Source organism: Sinocyclocheilus rhinocerous, unplaced genomic scaffold (assembly GCF_001515625.1).
Source record: "Sinocyclocheilus rhinocerous isolate Xijiao unplaced genomic scaffold, SAMN03320098_v1.1 scaffold200, whole genome shotgun sequence".
Lineage (NCBI taxonomy): Eukaryota > Metazoa > Chordata > Actinopteri > Cypriniformes > Cyprinidae > Sinocyclocheilus > Sinocyclocheilus rhinocerous.
Window position 1 is genome coordinate 1,797,904 of NW_015641014.1, and position 14,969 is coordinate 1,812,872.

General features: G+C 33.9%; 1 protein-coding gene across 2 annotated transcripts in view; it reads right to left on the minus strand.

Moving 5' to 3' along the window:
* LOC107753590 (mitochondrial inner membrane protease subunit 2-like) overlaps positions 1–14,055 on the minus strand; it is an 81,010-nt gene extending 66,955 nt beyond the window's left edge. For both annotated transcript variants that reach the window (XM_016569786.1, XM_016569788.1), the window contains exons 1-2: positions 13,924–14,055; positions 12,293–12,396 (exon numbers count right to left, since the gene is read on the minus strand). In XM_016569786.1, coding sequence (XP_016425272.1) covers positions 12,293–12,396; positions 13,924–14,055 — 236 coding nt within the window. The remainder of the gene's footprint in view (positions 1–12,292; positions 12,397–13,923) is intronic.
* Between the last annotated feature and the right edge of the window lie 914 nt (positions 14,056–14,969).

A 14,969-nucleotide genomic window follows, 5' to 3' on the forward strand; every position in this document is an offset into this window, starting at 1 on the left:
TCCAAAAATCACATGTGGAGCACAATTCTATTGATTCAGTTTTCACTGAAAGATTTGAGGTGGGATGCTTACACACATACACACGCCGTTCTTTTATTTATTTTTTTAGATTTTTTTTATTACAAAGTATATTACATTTTTATTTCATTTAATATAAAATGTAATGAGCTAAATAGGAGCTAAAATAAAAACGGCAAGCAGTGCAGAATCTCAAATATTTCTTATTAATTTGAAATAATTAAAAATAATTTTATTAATTTAAAAAAGTATAAAATTAAAAAAATCTGTAGTCACTTTCAGGTTTAAATTAGATAATGAACTCAAGATTTAATATAATATAATATAATATAATATAAAAAATAAAATAAAATTATAAAATAAACAATAAATGTTAAATAATATAATATACAAATATAACTAATATAATTATATTATACATAAATTATTAAATATTACATTACATTTGAGTTACATTTATATTATCTATAAATATTTGTTCATATTTTAAATATAATATATAATACAATATAATAAATAAATAAATATAAAATACAATTTAATTTAAATTAAAATAAACAAATGTTAAATAATATAATATAATGTAATATAACATAATATAATAATAAGATTTACTTTATTTTACATAGAATACAAATATAACTTACACATAAGTTGAATATATACACATATCATAATATATTATACAATATAATAAATAAATGAATATAAAATACCATTTAATTTAAATGAAAAACAAATGTTAAATAATATAATATAAATATGTAAGTTATATTTGTAATACATACATCTATTTGTTTATATTTTACACATTATATATGATATAATATCATAAATATTCAATAATAATAATATATAATATAATATAATAATAAAGTAAATTATATATAATATACACTGCTCAAAAAAATTATTATTAAAATTTAATCAGAGTATAGCATCAAGTCAATTAAACTCCTGGTATATTGATCTGGGGTGTGTTTCCCAAAAGCAACTATGCTTGCAAGTTTCGTCGTTACCAATAGAGTTCAATGGAACGAACCACCATAGTTAGCTAACGATGCTTTTGGGAAACGCACCCCTGGTCAGTTAAGTAGCAGGGGGGTTGTTAATCAGTTTCAGCTGCTTTAGTGTTAATGAAACTAACAACAGGTGCACTAGATGGGCAATGAGACGACCCCCAAAACAGGAATGGTTTTACAGGTGGAGGCCACTGACATTTTTTTCCCCTACTCAACTTTTCGGACTGTTTTTCACTAGTTTTGCATTTGGCTAGGGTCAGTGTCACTACTGGTAGCATGAGGCGATACCTGGACCCTACAGAGGTGGCACAGGCAGCCCAACTCCTCCAGGATGGCACATCAATACGTGCCATTGCCAGAAGGTCTACCAGCACAGTCTCAAGAGCATGGAGGAGATTCCAGGAGACAGGCAGTTACTCTAGGAGAGCTGGACAGGGCTGTAGGACTCCTATGTAGGACTATGCTGTAGGACTCCTATCTGCTCCTATGTGCAAGGAGGAACAGGATGAGCACTGCCAGAGCCCTACAAAATGACCTCCAGCAAGCCATTGGTGTGAATGTCTCTGACCAAACAATCAGAAACAGACTTCATGAGGGTGGCCTGAGAGCCCGACGTCCTCTAGTGGGCCCTGTGCTCGCTGCCCGGCACCGTGGAGCTCGATTGGCATTTGCCGTTGAACACCAGAATTGGCAGGTCCGCCACTGGCGCCCTGTGCTTTTCACAGATGAGAGCAGGTTCACCCTGAGCACATGTGACAGACGTGAAAGGGTCTGGAGAAGCCGTAGAGAACGTTATGCTGCCTGTAACATTGTTCAGCATGACTGCTTTGGTGGTGGGTCAGTGATGGTCTGGAGAGGCATATCCATGGAGGGACGCACACACCTCTACAGGCTAGACAATGGCACCCTGACTGTCATTAGGTATCGGGATGAAACTCTTGGACCCATTGTCAGGCCCTACGCTGGTGCAGTGGGTCCTGGGTTCCTCCTGGTGCACGACAATGCTCGGCCTCATGTGGCGAGAGTATGCAGGCAGTTCCTGGAGGATGAAGGAATTGATACCATTGAATGGCCCCCATGCTCGCCTGACCTAAAACCAATAGAACACCTCTGGGACATTATGTTTCGGTCTATCCGACGCTGCCAGGTTGCACCTCAGACTGTCCAGGAGCTCAGTGATGCCCTGGTCCAGATCTCGAAGGAAATACCCCAGGACACCATCCGTCGTCTCATTACAGACGGGACACCATCCGTTGTCTCATTAGGAGCATGCCTCGATGTTGTCAGGCATGCATACAAGCATGTGGGGGCCGTACAAACTACTGAGTACCATTTTGAGTTGCTGCAATGAAATTTCAGCAAAATGGACTAGCCTGCTGCATAATTTTTTCACTTTGATTTTCGGGGTGTATTTGAATTCAGCCCTCTGTAGGTTGATCATTTTCATTTCCATCAAACGATGTGGCATCCTTTCGCTCCTAACACATTACCCAGTCCATATCTGTATAGATATCCAGCATGATATTTTTCCCCATTGAGATAAGATGTGTTTTCAAAGTGTTCCTTTAATTTTTTTGAGCAGTGTATATGTCAATGCACAGAAAAAGTATTTATTTATATGGCATCTGCACAACACATTTTTGGACCCCACTGTCACAGGGACGATGATGGAAACCATCATGTCTGCTAAAATGCATGATCCCTCATTTAGCTTTCCAAATTTTGCCTCTCCTCCCAGGCTTGAGCTAAATATGGAAATGGGTTAACTCTACCTGGGGGGCCATTGTCACTGCTTCAGGCATCCAAATTAGGATGGCAAGTTGGCTAAATGTTCAGCACCACTTGTGGGTAGGATTGCAGTCATGATTGCATAATGGAGCAGGTGGATTCTGTGGCTTCATTTGTTTCCATGGGGATCTTCAGCACTGCAAACAACAGCATGAGCGCCACGAGCCGCTGACACAACACGTATTTAGCATGGAGAATCACTGGCGCCAAGAAATGACACCTGCCACTGGCATTAGCCCTAAGCAGAGACCACCTATAGACATAATGAAAGCCAGAGCCCACAGGTTTGTGTTGGCTAATAACGCTTTATAAATATCTGGGTCTAGACGGCAGGAGAGCATTGTGCATTCTTAAGATGGCTTGAGAGTTGTATAGTTCATTTCTCTCTCGTACACACAGTCTTTTCAGTCAGGGCAGGATTGGAAAAAAAGGCTCTAAGCTATATTTGAGTGCAGAGAAAAATGTCTTTGGGAGTAAAAGAAACATCAATCTTTATCCAAGTCTCTGGGTAGGGAGTGTTTTTTTTTCTGATAGCTGTGAGGTAATGACAGAAGAAGAGGGTGCAAACTCACACAGATAGAAAGTCTGCTGATGCACAAGAAAGACTCAATAACAAGCACTTAATGGCTGGACTTCTGAGATTAACACTTTTTTGCTTAGATGCTGAATGCCTGATGAAGGTCACACTACCAAAACGTTTCAAACTACACCCGTGAGCAAAGTCTTTCTTCAGGGCTCAACCACTTTTCTGCTGGTTCAGTCAGACCAATAGACCAAAATGTAATTTTATACCTATAGCCTATCAATATTTTCACTGTCCCCACAACAAAAAAAAAACAAAAAAAAGAGAGAGATAAAAAAAGATTGTGATATTTTAAATGGATTAGAAAAATATAATATTATAATATATATATAACAGTATAATATATTAAAATCTAATTATAATATTATATATATAAACTCGTTAAATTACATGAAAAAGATGTTATAAAGTCCCCCTGTAGTCAAAAAATGTATCCTTTAAAACTCATCTTGGCGGGTTATTATTCAAGTTAGCGATTCTAAATACAAATAAATAAGCGCTAACAGAACATGACATCGTGAACATAGGGGGAAATATTAACAGTTGGCGAAACATCTACAGAAAAAAATATAACTGTTACCGGATTAACCTGGCTGCCTTCTCACTAGACCCTTTGCAGCACAGTTAATGATATGCTAAGTATAGGATCCCTTGACGCGATTGGTTGAGTTTTGTGACGTAGCAAAACAAAGGCTGTTTCAAACCGCGTTTCTGTGACTGCCTTTGGGAAACTACAGTTTTAAGGAGAAAATACTCAGCAATGGTGTTGATAAATGGATTGGCACATGGTTTGTCTAAAAGCATATTAAAAACAACACGTAGACAAATAAACAACATAAAAAACTTGATTTTCACCACAGGCGACTTTAAATTTTGAGAAAAAGGTCAAAATAAAATATTGAGAATAAACTTGTTAAATTACAAGAAAAAAGTAGTTACATTTTGAGAAAAAGTTGAAATAATATGTTGAGAAAAAAACTCATTAAATTACGAGAAAACCTTGTTAAATTTTGAGAAAAAACGCGTTAAATTTCAAGACAAAAGTCAAATTAAATTGCGGAGAAGGTTCATTTCATCTCTTTGGAGAGTGTCAAACAGCGTCTGCAGTGGCAGCGGTCGTAGAGTAATCCACACAGATGTAGCATATGATACGGTCGACTGGGTTCGAGTCCATCTTTCACCGAACTCGCTTTTCTTCCTTTTCTCATCACATACCACATCGGAAAAGTGGAAATCAACTGCCTAACGAGTGTTTAATAATAATGAATTAATTGGGTAGGTTTAGTGTTACTACAGTAAATCCATTGTAAATATTAATTTGTGGATTGAAAACTGATTGTTCCCGATCCTGCCCGCCATCTCTCTCCCACTTCGCTTTCTGTCAAGTCTACACTGCTCTTTACTAATAAAGTTCAAAATGCTGAAAATAAATCTTTAAAAAACAAAACATGTATGTGATCACTGATTGTGAGACGGGGCAAGTGTCACATTGTGTCACACTGGACAGCACCATCCCAACCAGACTTACTGCCGAGCCCTGTTCTTCTTCCTTCGTATTAATCTCAGTTTATGAAAATATGAATGGTCTCTAAACGTCCCAAATTTTCCAAACCAAAAGGTCTGAAAAGCACGGAAATGAATTTGGGAATTCATTAAAATCCCCGCTATCTCTCGGCCTTAACCTCTATTGTGGCCGTCTAAGAGCAGCGGGTATTCCCCTAAAGAATATCTTTCTTATTAGAAGCTTAGCATGTTGACACGTTGTCTTAATCTGCCACGGCCGGCTCCCGGCTCCCTCGCGCTCATTAGCATGGCTCCTCTGAAGCGCTGACCTCCCGAGTGTGACAGGGAATTTAATACCAGCCGCCATTGGGGAAATGAATTGTAACACTCCTGATACTGATAATAAAGTGAACAGTAGGTGAGCAGAGGAGCGCAAACGGCTGGAGCGGAGTGAATGGCTGTGACCTGACTGTAATGAGTCTTCTCCAACTGCTGAGGGACAGAAATACATTGCTGCCATGGCGACGGCTGCGCTGCATTGTGATGACACAGCTGTTTGTGCTCCGAAGGAAACGTGACTCGTGCGACTACACAAACACTTTCACAAAAAGGTGAAAACCTTACAAAGCAGAACAAATCTCAAAATAACCTAGGATGTACATCTTCTGCATCTTAAAAAAGGTTTTCAATAATTCAAGAAATGTAACAATTCTATTCCATTTAGATTCAAATACTATACATTCAATTACATTTTAATCCAAATTGGATTATTAAAAATCTAATAAGAATAAATATTCAATAAAATAAAAAAAACTAAATAGAATAAAAAATATATTTTTTCAATCTATATAAAAACTGAAGTTTAATTGAATTTAATATATTAGTTAAAATTACTGCTGTCAAACGATTAATCGCATCTAAAATAAAAGTACATAAAATATGTGTATACTGTGTATATTTATTATGTATACTGTATATAAATACACACACGTGCATGTATATATTTCAGAAAAACATGTTATGTTTATATATTAAATACATTTATATATAATATAAATTATATGAATATAAATATATACATGTAAATACATGTACATATTTTCAAAATATATACTGTATGTGTGTATATTTATACATACATAATAAATATACAAAGTACACACATATATATTATGTAAACAACATTTTTTATTTTGGATGCGATTAATCGCGATTAATCGGTTGACAGCAGTAGTTAAAATTAAATTCAGTTACATTTTAATCAAATTTGATTATTACAAATCTAATGAGAATAAATATTAAGTAATATTCAAATATAAAAAAGAAAAAAATATATATAATTTTTTAATCATAAAAACTGAACAGCTTTATTTAATTTAATTATAAATATTTAAATTACATTTGATTACATTTTAATCTAAATTGGATAATTACAATTTTAATATAAATATTAATATTAATTAAAACATAAAAATCAAAGTAAAGAAAAAATACTAAATAGAATAAAAATAGATTTTTTTCTATATATAAAAACTGAAAAGTTTTATTCAATATAATTATTAATTAAAATTACATACAATTATATTTTCACTTACATTTGATTTTCTAATGAGAATACATATTAAGTAAAACTTAAATATTTTAAAATAAAAAAATAGAAAAAAAATCATTCTTCAATCTACATAAAAACTGAACTGTTTTATTTAATTTAATTATTAATTAAAATTACATTTAATTTTGATAATTAAAAGTTTAATATAAATATTAATATGAATTCAAACTTAAATATCAAAATAAAGACAAAATAATAAATAGAATAAAAACATTTTCAATCTATATAAAAAGTAAATAATAGTATTTAAATGTTTTATTTAAAATTACATTCAGTTACATTTTATTCTAACTTTAATCATTAAATTCTAATTTAAAACTAAATATTAAGCTAAACTTAAATATCAAAGTAAAATACTAAAATATAATACAAATTTATTTTTAGTTAAATAAAAATTGAACATTTTAATTAATTCTTCATTAATTAAAATGACATTTAATCTAACTTTCATTAATAAAAACAAATAAAAGTATATTAGATTACATAAATTTCAAAATTAAGAAAAAAATACTAAATAGGAGTCATTTTTACTGTACTGATATATTATATTTCTAAATTAAACTAATTTTAAAAAATAAATTTTGTATAGTATACAATATAATAATATAATATACGTAATACAAATGTAAAATATTTAAAAAAATAATATATGTAATATATAATAATATAATAATATAAATGTAATGTAATATATATGTATCAAAGGAAGCAGAGAGAAAAGGGTATTAAGAATAAGTAAGCTGTTCGATACCCCTTGGCATCTTTAAGACAAATTTCCCATCTGCTACATCCAGATCTTCCAGCTTTATTATGTCCTGAATATGTCAAGGGACTAACATCTCGCACTGATGTGGGTAGAGCACAGTTCATGTAGGAGATGAGGGGAACGTACAATGCCAGTGCTAATTCATTTTAGAGGACGGATCCTATTGGTGGTGAGTGCCAGGGAAGCCTCTTTGATGTTTGTCCAACTGCTCAAGAGGAGAAAGAGATATCTGCTCCAATCGCAGACTAAGAGTGTGGCTAATGTAGTTTTCGGCTGAGATTAAAAATTATATAATAAATCACATTAAATAGGGCACTGCAGAAGTCTCTGTATTGTTAAGAGAAGCTCTGAGATGTAAAAACAGCTGCAGATGTAGACCGTCTCCACAGCAACACATGCTTTAGATAATTACTCAAAAACAGTCAGACGAATTAAAACACTGGGTTGATTTAGACTCATGTTAATAAAATAAAATAAAATAAAATAAAATTAGCCTATATTAGCCTATTTTTATTAGCCTATTTAGCCTATATAAAAATTTAATAATTAAAAAATTACATTCATTAAATTTTATTTTAAATAATCACTAAAGCTCTAATAAAATAATTTATTTAAATTAAAACATAAATATCAAAATAAAGAAAAAATACTATTGAAAATAAAAATTACTTTTCGATCTTTATAAAAACTCAAAACTCATTTAATTTGAATTAAAATTACATTCAATTACAGTTTAATCTAACTTAAGTTAAAAGTTACCAGTTTAATCTAGTCTAAATAATCTAAATACTAAATAGAATAAAAAATGCAATCAGATAATTGATAATAAACTGATAATTTTTTTTAAGAAGAAGAAGAAGAAGAAGAAGAAGGTTATTATTATTATTACTATTATCACTATCATTATCATTAAATTGCCAAAGAGGTAGCATAAACGTATTTATACAAAGATAATTTCAACACTTGTACAATTTTTCCAGTTTTTATTAACAACAACAACAATAATAATAATAATAATATATATATTTTTTTTTATTAATTATTATTATTCAATTTCCAAAGAGGTAGCATAAACGTATTTACAGAAAGATAATTTCAACACTTGTATAATTGTTAGTTTTTCTTCTTCTTCTTGTTATTGTTAATAATAATAATATCATTAATAATATTATTATTACTATTAATAAAACATGATATATTATATATTAACAGTACCCATGATAACTTTTCTGTGTTAATTAAATATTTTATCATTGGTATTTTATCAAACCCATGGTTATTAATAATAATAATACAATTAATATTTGTATCATATTTTTAAAACACACACACAACCGGTTTCTAGACTAAAGAGACCCACCCACACTGAGTTTGCCACCATCATGTCACATTAACAAGCAAGCAGGTTGTCTATGAAAGCAGAAGCATGCTGCTACTAAAAGCACAGAAGCCTCGGTTCACCTCAAACCCTGAGCTGAATGCAAAATTTCCCGAATGCGGGTCGGGCTCCACGAAACCTCTCTGAGGACGCGTGAGCTGAACTGGTTTCCAAGTAGATGGCTAATTACTCTCAACCCAATCCAGTCCCAATGAGATCCCATTATCTGCCCAGCACACTTCAAAGCGGCTCGGAAAAGAGTGGGAAAATTGACAGGCATGCTGTGAATCAATGGACATTTATCTGCTCTTTTTGACCTCTATCTATGCTTCTAGTCAGAACAACTATTTTTATTTCCTACGTTTCCTTTGCGACCTGTGGTTATTTGTAAAATGTTTGGAAATTTTGTGCTACCGTTTCCTCCTAGTCACAGATGCACAGACCTGACTTTTGACCAAATAATGCGGTGTAAGAACTAGTTTTCAGATTGCTCTAAATGCCAATTCATAAAATCGTCAAGTTTCTCCCGGTTTAGACTGAAAGCATGACAAAATGTTTTCTGTGTGCATAAAACACCCTGACAGAACCTCTTCCCCATCGACTGCTGTCTGAAGATGAGGAATGTTCTCTAAATAAGATATTTTACTCTGTGGGCTCAGAGATCTCCTTAGACAACGTTTGAAATGAGTCCCAATTATATCTGCTTTTGATCCAAACAGCCAGAGGAAAACAAAACTCTTGCAACTGCATAAATACATTCAGATTGAACTGCACGCAGAAATGTCTGATTAGATTCCTGATTTGATTTAGACTGTTTTGTGCCAATTTACATGGTCATGTGATCTAAATATGTTTAAACATATGGTTAAGAAATATAAAAAACGTAAAAAGGAATAGCTCACTCAAAAATAAACATTCGGTTGTGCCAATATATATTCAACATCAGGTTGAATGTACGTGTCTTCACATGAAATATAGATATGTGATAAACTACTTTTGTTTGTTTGTTTTTGTTTTTGAGCTTGACACGCAAGGTCACTATAAAAATATAGATAAAATCAAATATTAAATATATTGGGGGTGAGTGAATAATGACAGAATTTTCATTTTTGGTTGAACTATTCATATAAATATAAAATACAAAAATTATTGAATATATCAATATAAAAAAGACCAGATTAATAATAATAATGGATACAAGCTCAATTTGCTAGCTCGTCTAAAATACTAGCATTTCCCTTGTCAATACATCACATTCCATTACAAAGTGTATAAAAGCCTAATGTTATATGGGCCTTGAATAAGCCTTAAACAATCAAAGTCAGGAGTGTTAGCATGCACTGCTACTGTAGCTTCCCCCTCAGAATAGTTTAACAAAGGATGAACATCATGTTCCCAGCGCAGTCAATTCCCAGCAGGGGAAGAGTGCCATCTTTGGGTAATGATAGAGTGAATCTGCCTTACCACACTCTCAAACAGTATATTAATTTAAAGCTGAAATGTGTACTTTTATGTAAAGAAAAAAACCTTAATGCTATTCCAGTTGAAAAACTATAAATAAGACACTAAAACTTTGTGGTGTTTTGAAAACACTACTCTGTTTGTTTGAGAATTCTGCCCAGCCTGTCATAGCAACAGTGGCTTAGCCAATGACGTGAGTTTGGGGCGGAGCCATCGGTTTGTTTGACCAATGACAGACAGAGGCAGTGCTCTAAAAACCATCTTGAGAACAGTCATTATTTTTGCCTCATTCAGCACTGCTAGTGGCAAAAAAATGACAGAAAAACGTAAGATGCTTTAAATTTAATAACTTAGTAACTGATAATGAATTGTTTGAATGTTTTTACTTCATTAATTCATGTTAAACTCTCTGATCAGGATACAGGCCAACAGAGTAATGTTTTAAATGTGATAAACATCCTGTGGCGGCATTATAATCATACACAAGTCCCTCAGTTTCACAGTATCAAAACCTCATTTGAACAGCTTACGGCGCTGAGCCCATCTACTGGTCTATCAAACATACAAAGACCAAAGAACACAGCAGGGTGAGTGTTTGATCGAGAAGTTGGACGAAATAAATGCTTTCTTTCCCCCTGGTGCTTCAAAATACAGACCATACATAAAAGTGAAGAGAAGTTACCTAACTAGAGTTTAGATGGTAGCCTCCGCAGGGCCTGTGTCAAAAGGCCCTTGGTGTTGAGCACCACATTAAAGTATATCAGACGATTGCGTCCATACCAATTACTCGCGATGACAGTAGTGGGCTCATTATCCCGAGGAGGATTCCTCTTGAGTTAGTGAACTCAAAGCAGCTGGGTTTAAGGTCAAGGAGATCTGTGGCAGATTAGAGAGGGACCAGAATGGTCCAATTAGCAATTCTGAGTGCTACAGATGTCTTTATCTGGATGGAGAACATCTAAGTGGCAATTTTCTGAATGAATGTGCTATTTTTCACCAAGGATTTGAAAACCTGAGTGAATGTGAGGACTCAGTATGACACCCGTGAAACAGCAGAGGTCTGCAGGCTCAACCGATGAAAAACATCATAGCTGTCAAATTTCAACTAATAGACCGACTTTTCAGACATTTTAGACCATTTTATAGGATTTCGCCAGAGCTGAGGTGCCAAAATTAAGATTTATGCTAGTATTGCATCAATTTCAGTCGACACAATAAGTCAATAATTATTTTGATGTTGCAGCAGATAACCGATAAGTGGCCTACAATCATTTTTTTAAATAGAAAAAAGGTGTGTAAATCAGTAATTTTATATGTTATGTAAATTTAGGCATCACAACATTATAACTGAAAGTATGTTAAACAGGTTTTTATTTTGAGAAGACTAAAGATTATAGTCAACATTTTTATTAAATTATTAATAACAAAGTCAAATATACATATATATATACAATATTATATTGTGCAATATGAACAATAGATAAATTAATTTTGAGATTTGGTAAACATTACATTAAAATTATTAGCATCATTAAAGGTGAAGATTACAAAAGATTAGAATTACATGTAAAGATTCAAATTAAATTACAAAATCCCTAATTAATTAATAATCAACATATACTTAAACATGCACCAATATTAAAATTCAAGCCAATTTTGATAAGCCGATAATAATTATTGTCATGGCCAATAACCGTTAAATGACCTATTTTAAAAATATAAGCTATTTTATCTAAATAAATTTAAACTAAAAGCAGTCATTTTAAATGCTACAAGTGACTTTTGGCATCACAATGTGATCATGTACAGTATGATAAATGGATATTTATTTTGAGACTTGCCAAACATTACATTTACCAATGCTATTAAATTATTAGTGTTTTTAAAGATGTCTAGACTTAAAGACTTTAAGTGATATTAGAAGATGGCCACATCATTGATACCAATAAATTCAAAAGATCTCTAATATCGCCTGTTAACCGATATATTGTGCATCCCTAACTGTATAGCATCCCTACTTTGCACCACACCACAACTACACACAATACAATAAAACGCAAAAAAATTTGTTTTTTCAGTCACTTGGTTTCTACAGTCTTGTGGCTCTGCCCACAGCGAAAGGTCACATAGCACGAAATACGACTTAAATGCGGCTACTCACAGAACTGACACAATGTCCCCTCGGTGTACTTGGTAGTTCCTCACACTCCAGCGGTTGAGCAGCACAACATCAGGTGACGACTCTCCATCTGGGTTTAAGGACGGCTGGGAAAGATTCAAACCACATGAGTCAACATGCTTCATAAATTCTAGACTCTGGAAAAGTTAGAGAAGACTTTTAGGTTTTGTCAGTTTTTCTTTTTGGTCTGTGATTTATTGCTTTAATCCTCCATACCACAAAAACTTCCCAAACTACTAAGCCAACTCTAAGAATAAACTCAGCAACTTTGCTTTAATTTTGTTCTGGAAAAGAGCCTCTGTTCTTCATTCAGCCTTTTGACTGACGGCATCCTAAGGGTAAAAATAACATCTACAAGTTAACTTCAAAACAGAATTTTTTTTAGACTATTTGTTTTGCTCTTAACTCTTTTGTGGTGGTATCTCAAACAACTTGTGTGTGACGAACTTTCTCAAGCATGCAAGTCGTCGACTGACTTGATACACGGGCCTCCAATGAATCATTAAGGGAGATCTCGATGAGCCATTTCACGCTTGCTGGGATAATTGACAGAAATATCTCTTATCTGTCCTTCTAAAATAAATATCCCGACAAGCGTTCCCGCCTAGAGAATTTATCCGTCACAGCTGGGCGCTCTATCTTTTTTATTCAGACACATTTTCTCATTCTGCATTGGCGTCAGCTTTCAGCATTGTCCATGGAGTGACTTATTTGGATTCAAAGGCCGTGGATGAACCGGGAAAAGCCATTAGCAAATATATAACACTATAAGCCAAGACAGAAAACTGGACTCCGAAAGGAAAACAACAACACCGTTTTGGTTAGTTAGTGTTCATTAGGTACATAATGAACCATTACTTCTGTTTGGCGAGGAAATGAGCATGGCGTATTCAGATGGTTTTCTCTCATTATTATTGGAGGTGTCTTTCATCATGGTCTTAGTGCTATTAGTGCAATGTTTAGCAAAGTTGGATTAATTTAAGCCGTAATGCAAAGTCCTAACATAAGTAAAAGGTTATTAATGTTTAAATAGAAGAGCTTGTAAAGGTAAAAACCTCTTTAACTATTTTTTAAGGCTGGGAAATATATTGAATATTTACAATATATTTGCAATTATTTTGACGGTAATAGAAAAATCAAGCAACATTGTGAATATGGTGATTTTAAGGTGCTTTTTATTGGCTATTAAGTTTACTAAACTGCCATTAAACTACACTGTAAAAAATAAATCTGTAAAATAACAGAAAAAGCACTGGCAGCTCATTAGTAGGACATTATCCATTTAGTTTACAGACCTTTCCGCTAACTCTAAAACACAACGCAATGCAGTGTAAAGTTCAAAATACAGGTAAAACAACTGTAAAAAAATAAAATAAATAAATATGGAAAATTCCTTCAAATTAATACAGTACAATGTTGATTCAAACCTCCATCACCCATATGAGCACCATGGCTTAACGTGCCTAAAATGTGTGCGAACCACTGCGCCACAGCTCCGACTTCTTGTTTGAAGAAAAATGCACATCTTTGCTAACTTTCAGCAAAACTAGACTAAACCAGATTATTCAAAACAACATTACCAAGTTTGATAACGCGTATAAAGGACATCCCACCTGCATCGAGGCACCTTCCACGCGTGCCACATAGGCAAGACGGTCTAAAACAGTCACTGTCACGGGGACAGCTACAAAGAAGCCACTAACAAAAGCTTTGAAGTATCTTCGCCCAAAGCCCGTCTGCGCCATCGCCTGAAGAGAGAGAGAATGAAAACAGAAATGACCTTGCCTTGTTCAAAGAGTTCAGCCAGGCAATTTAAACATCTTTTTCTGGTCTGGTAACATCTTATGAAGAAATAATTCAAACATTCAACAAAATATGGATGTCTTTGTTGTTTAAGTAGTAATTTGTAATTGAGAAGTAGTCTCTCCACAGAAAAAAGGCATGTTTTAAGGATATGTTGGATGATCTAAGCTCACAAAGAGAACAAAAGTATCAAAAGCTTAACTATATGCCTCTAAGTATGAACCACCTTGTTTTGAATCAAATCGCAAGGCACTAGTGAGGTCAAAAAGAAGAAAACACTCATAAAGCAGCCAATTTAATAATGAATTTAGTAATTGCACCTATCTGCGGCCATCTGCGGACCGTATTCGCAATGACAAAACTCTGTACACCCAACGCATTAGGGCAGAAAAACCCACTGAGGCATTGAAATTGAATCTGACAAGAGCACGCTCGCTCTAATACCATTAATTGCTAGTGTGATGCTTGATTTGGAGGTACACGGCGTGCAATTATGCTTCTCATTCATTTTACAGAGTTCACCACAGTAACAAAAAGACGAGGAACAGCTTGTACCATTTTCCCCAAAAAGCCCTCAAGTAAGTCTCCAGTAGCAACCTCGCAGAATTACTGGTAAGCACTTGAAGAAAGTCTTGAAGCCATTTGCTTGCAGGAGGCCATTCAAGAGGTTCAAAAATCAGAGACTACAACAACTTAGTTGAGGATCTGGGAGATGTCGGGTAAAAAAAAAAAGTGCTCAGCGAATCATAACGCAGTGCAGGATTTGTCAGGGTTGCACTGCTGTGAGCCAGATACGGCTCAAGCAGGGAAAATTACAAAAAACTTTTTTGTGGTCGCAAAGAGACACCTTCCTGAC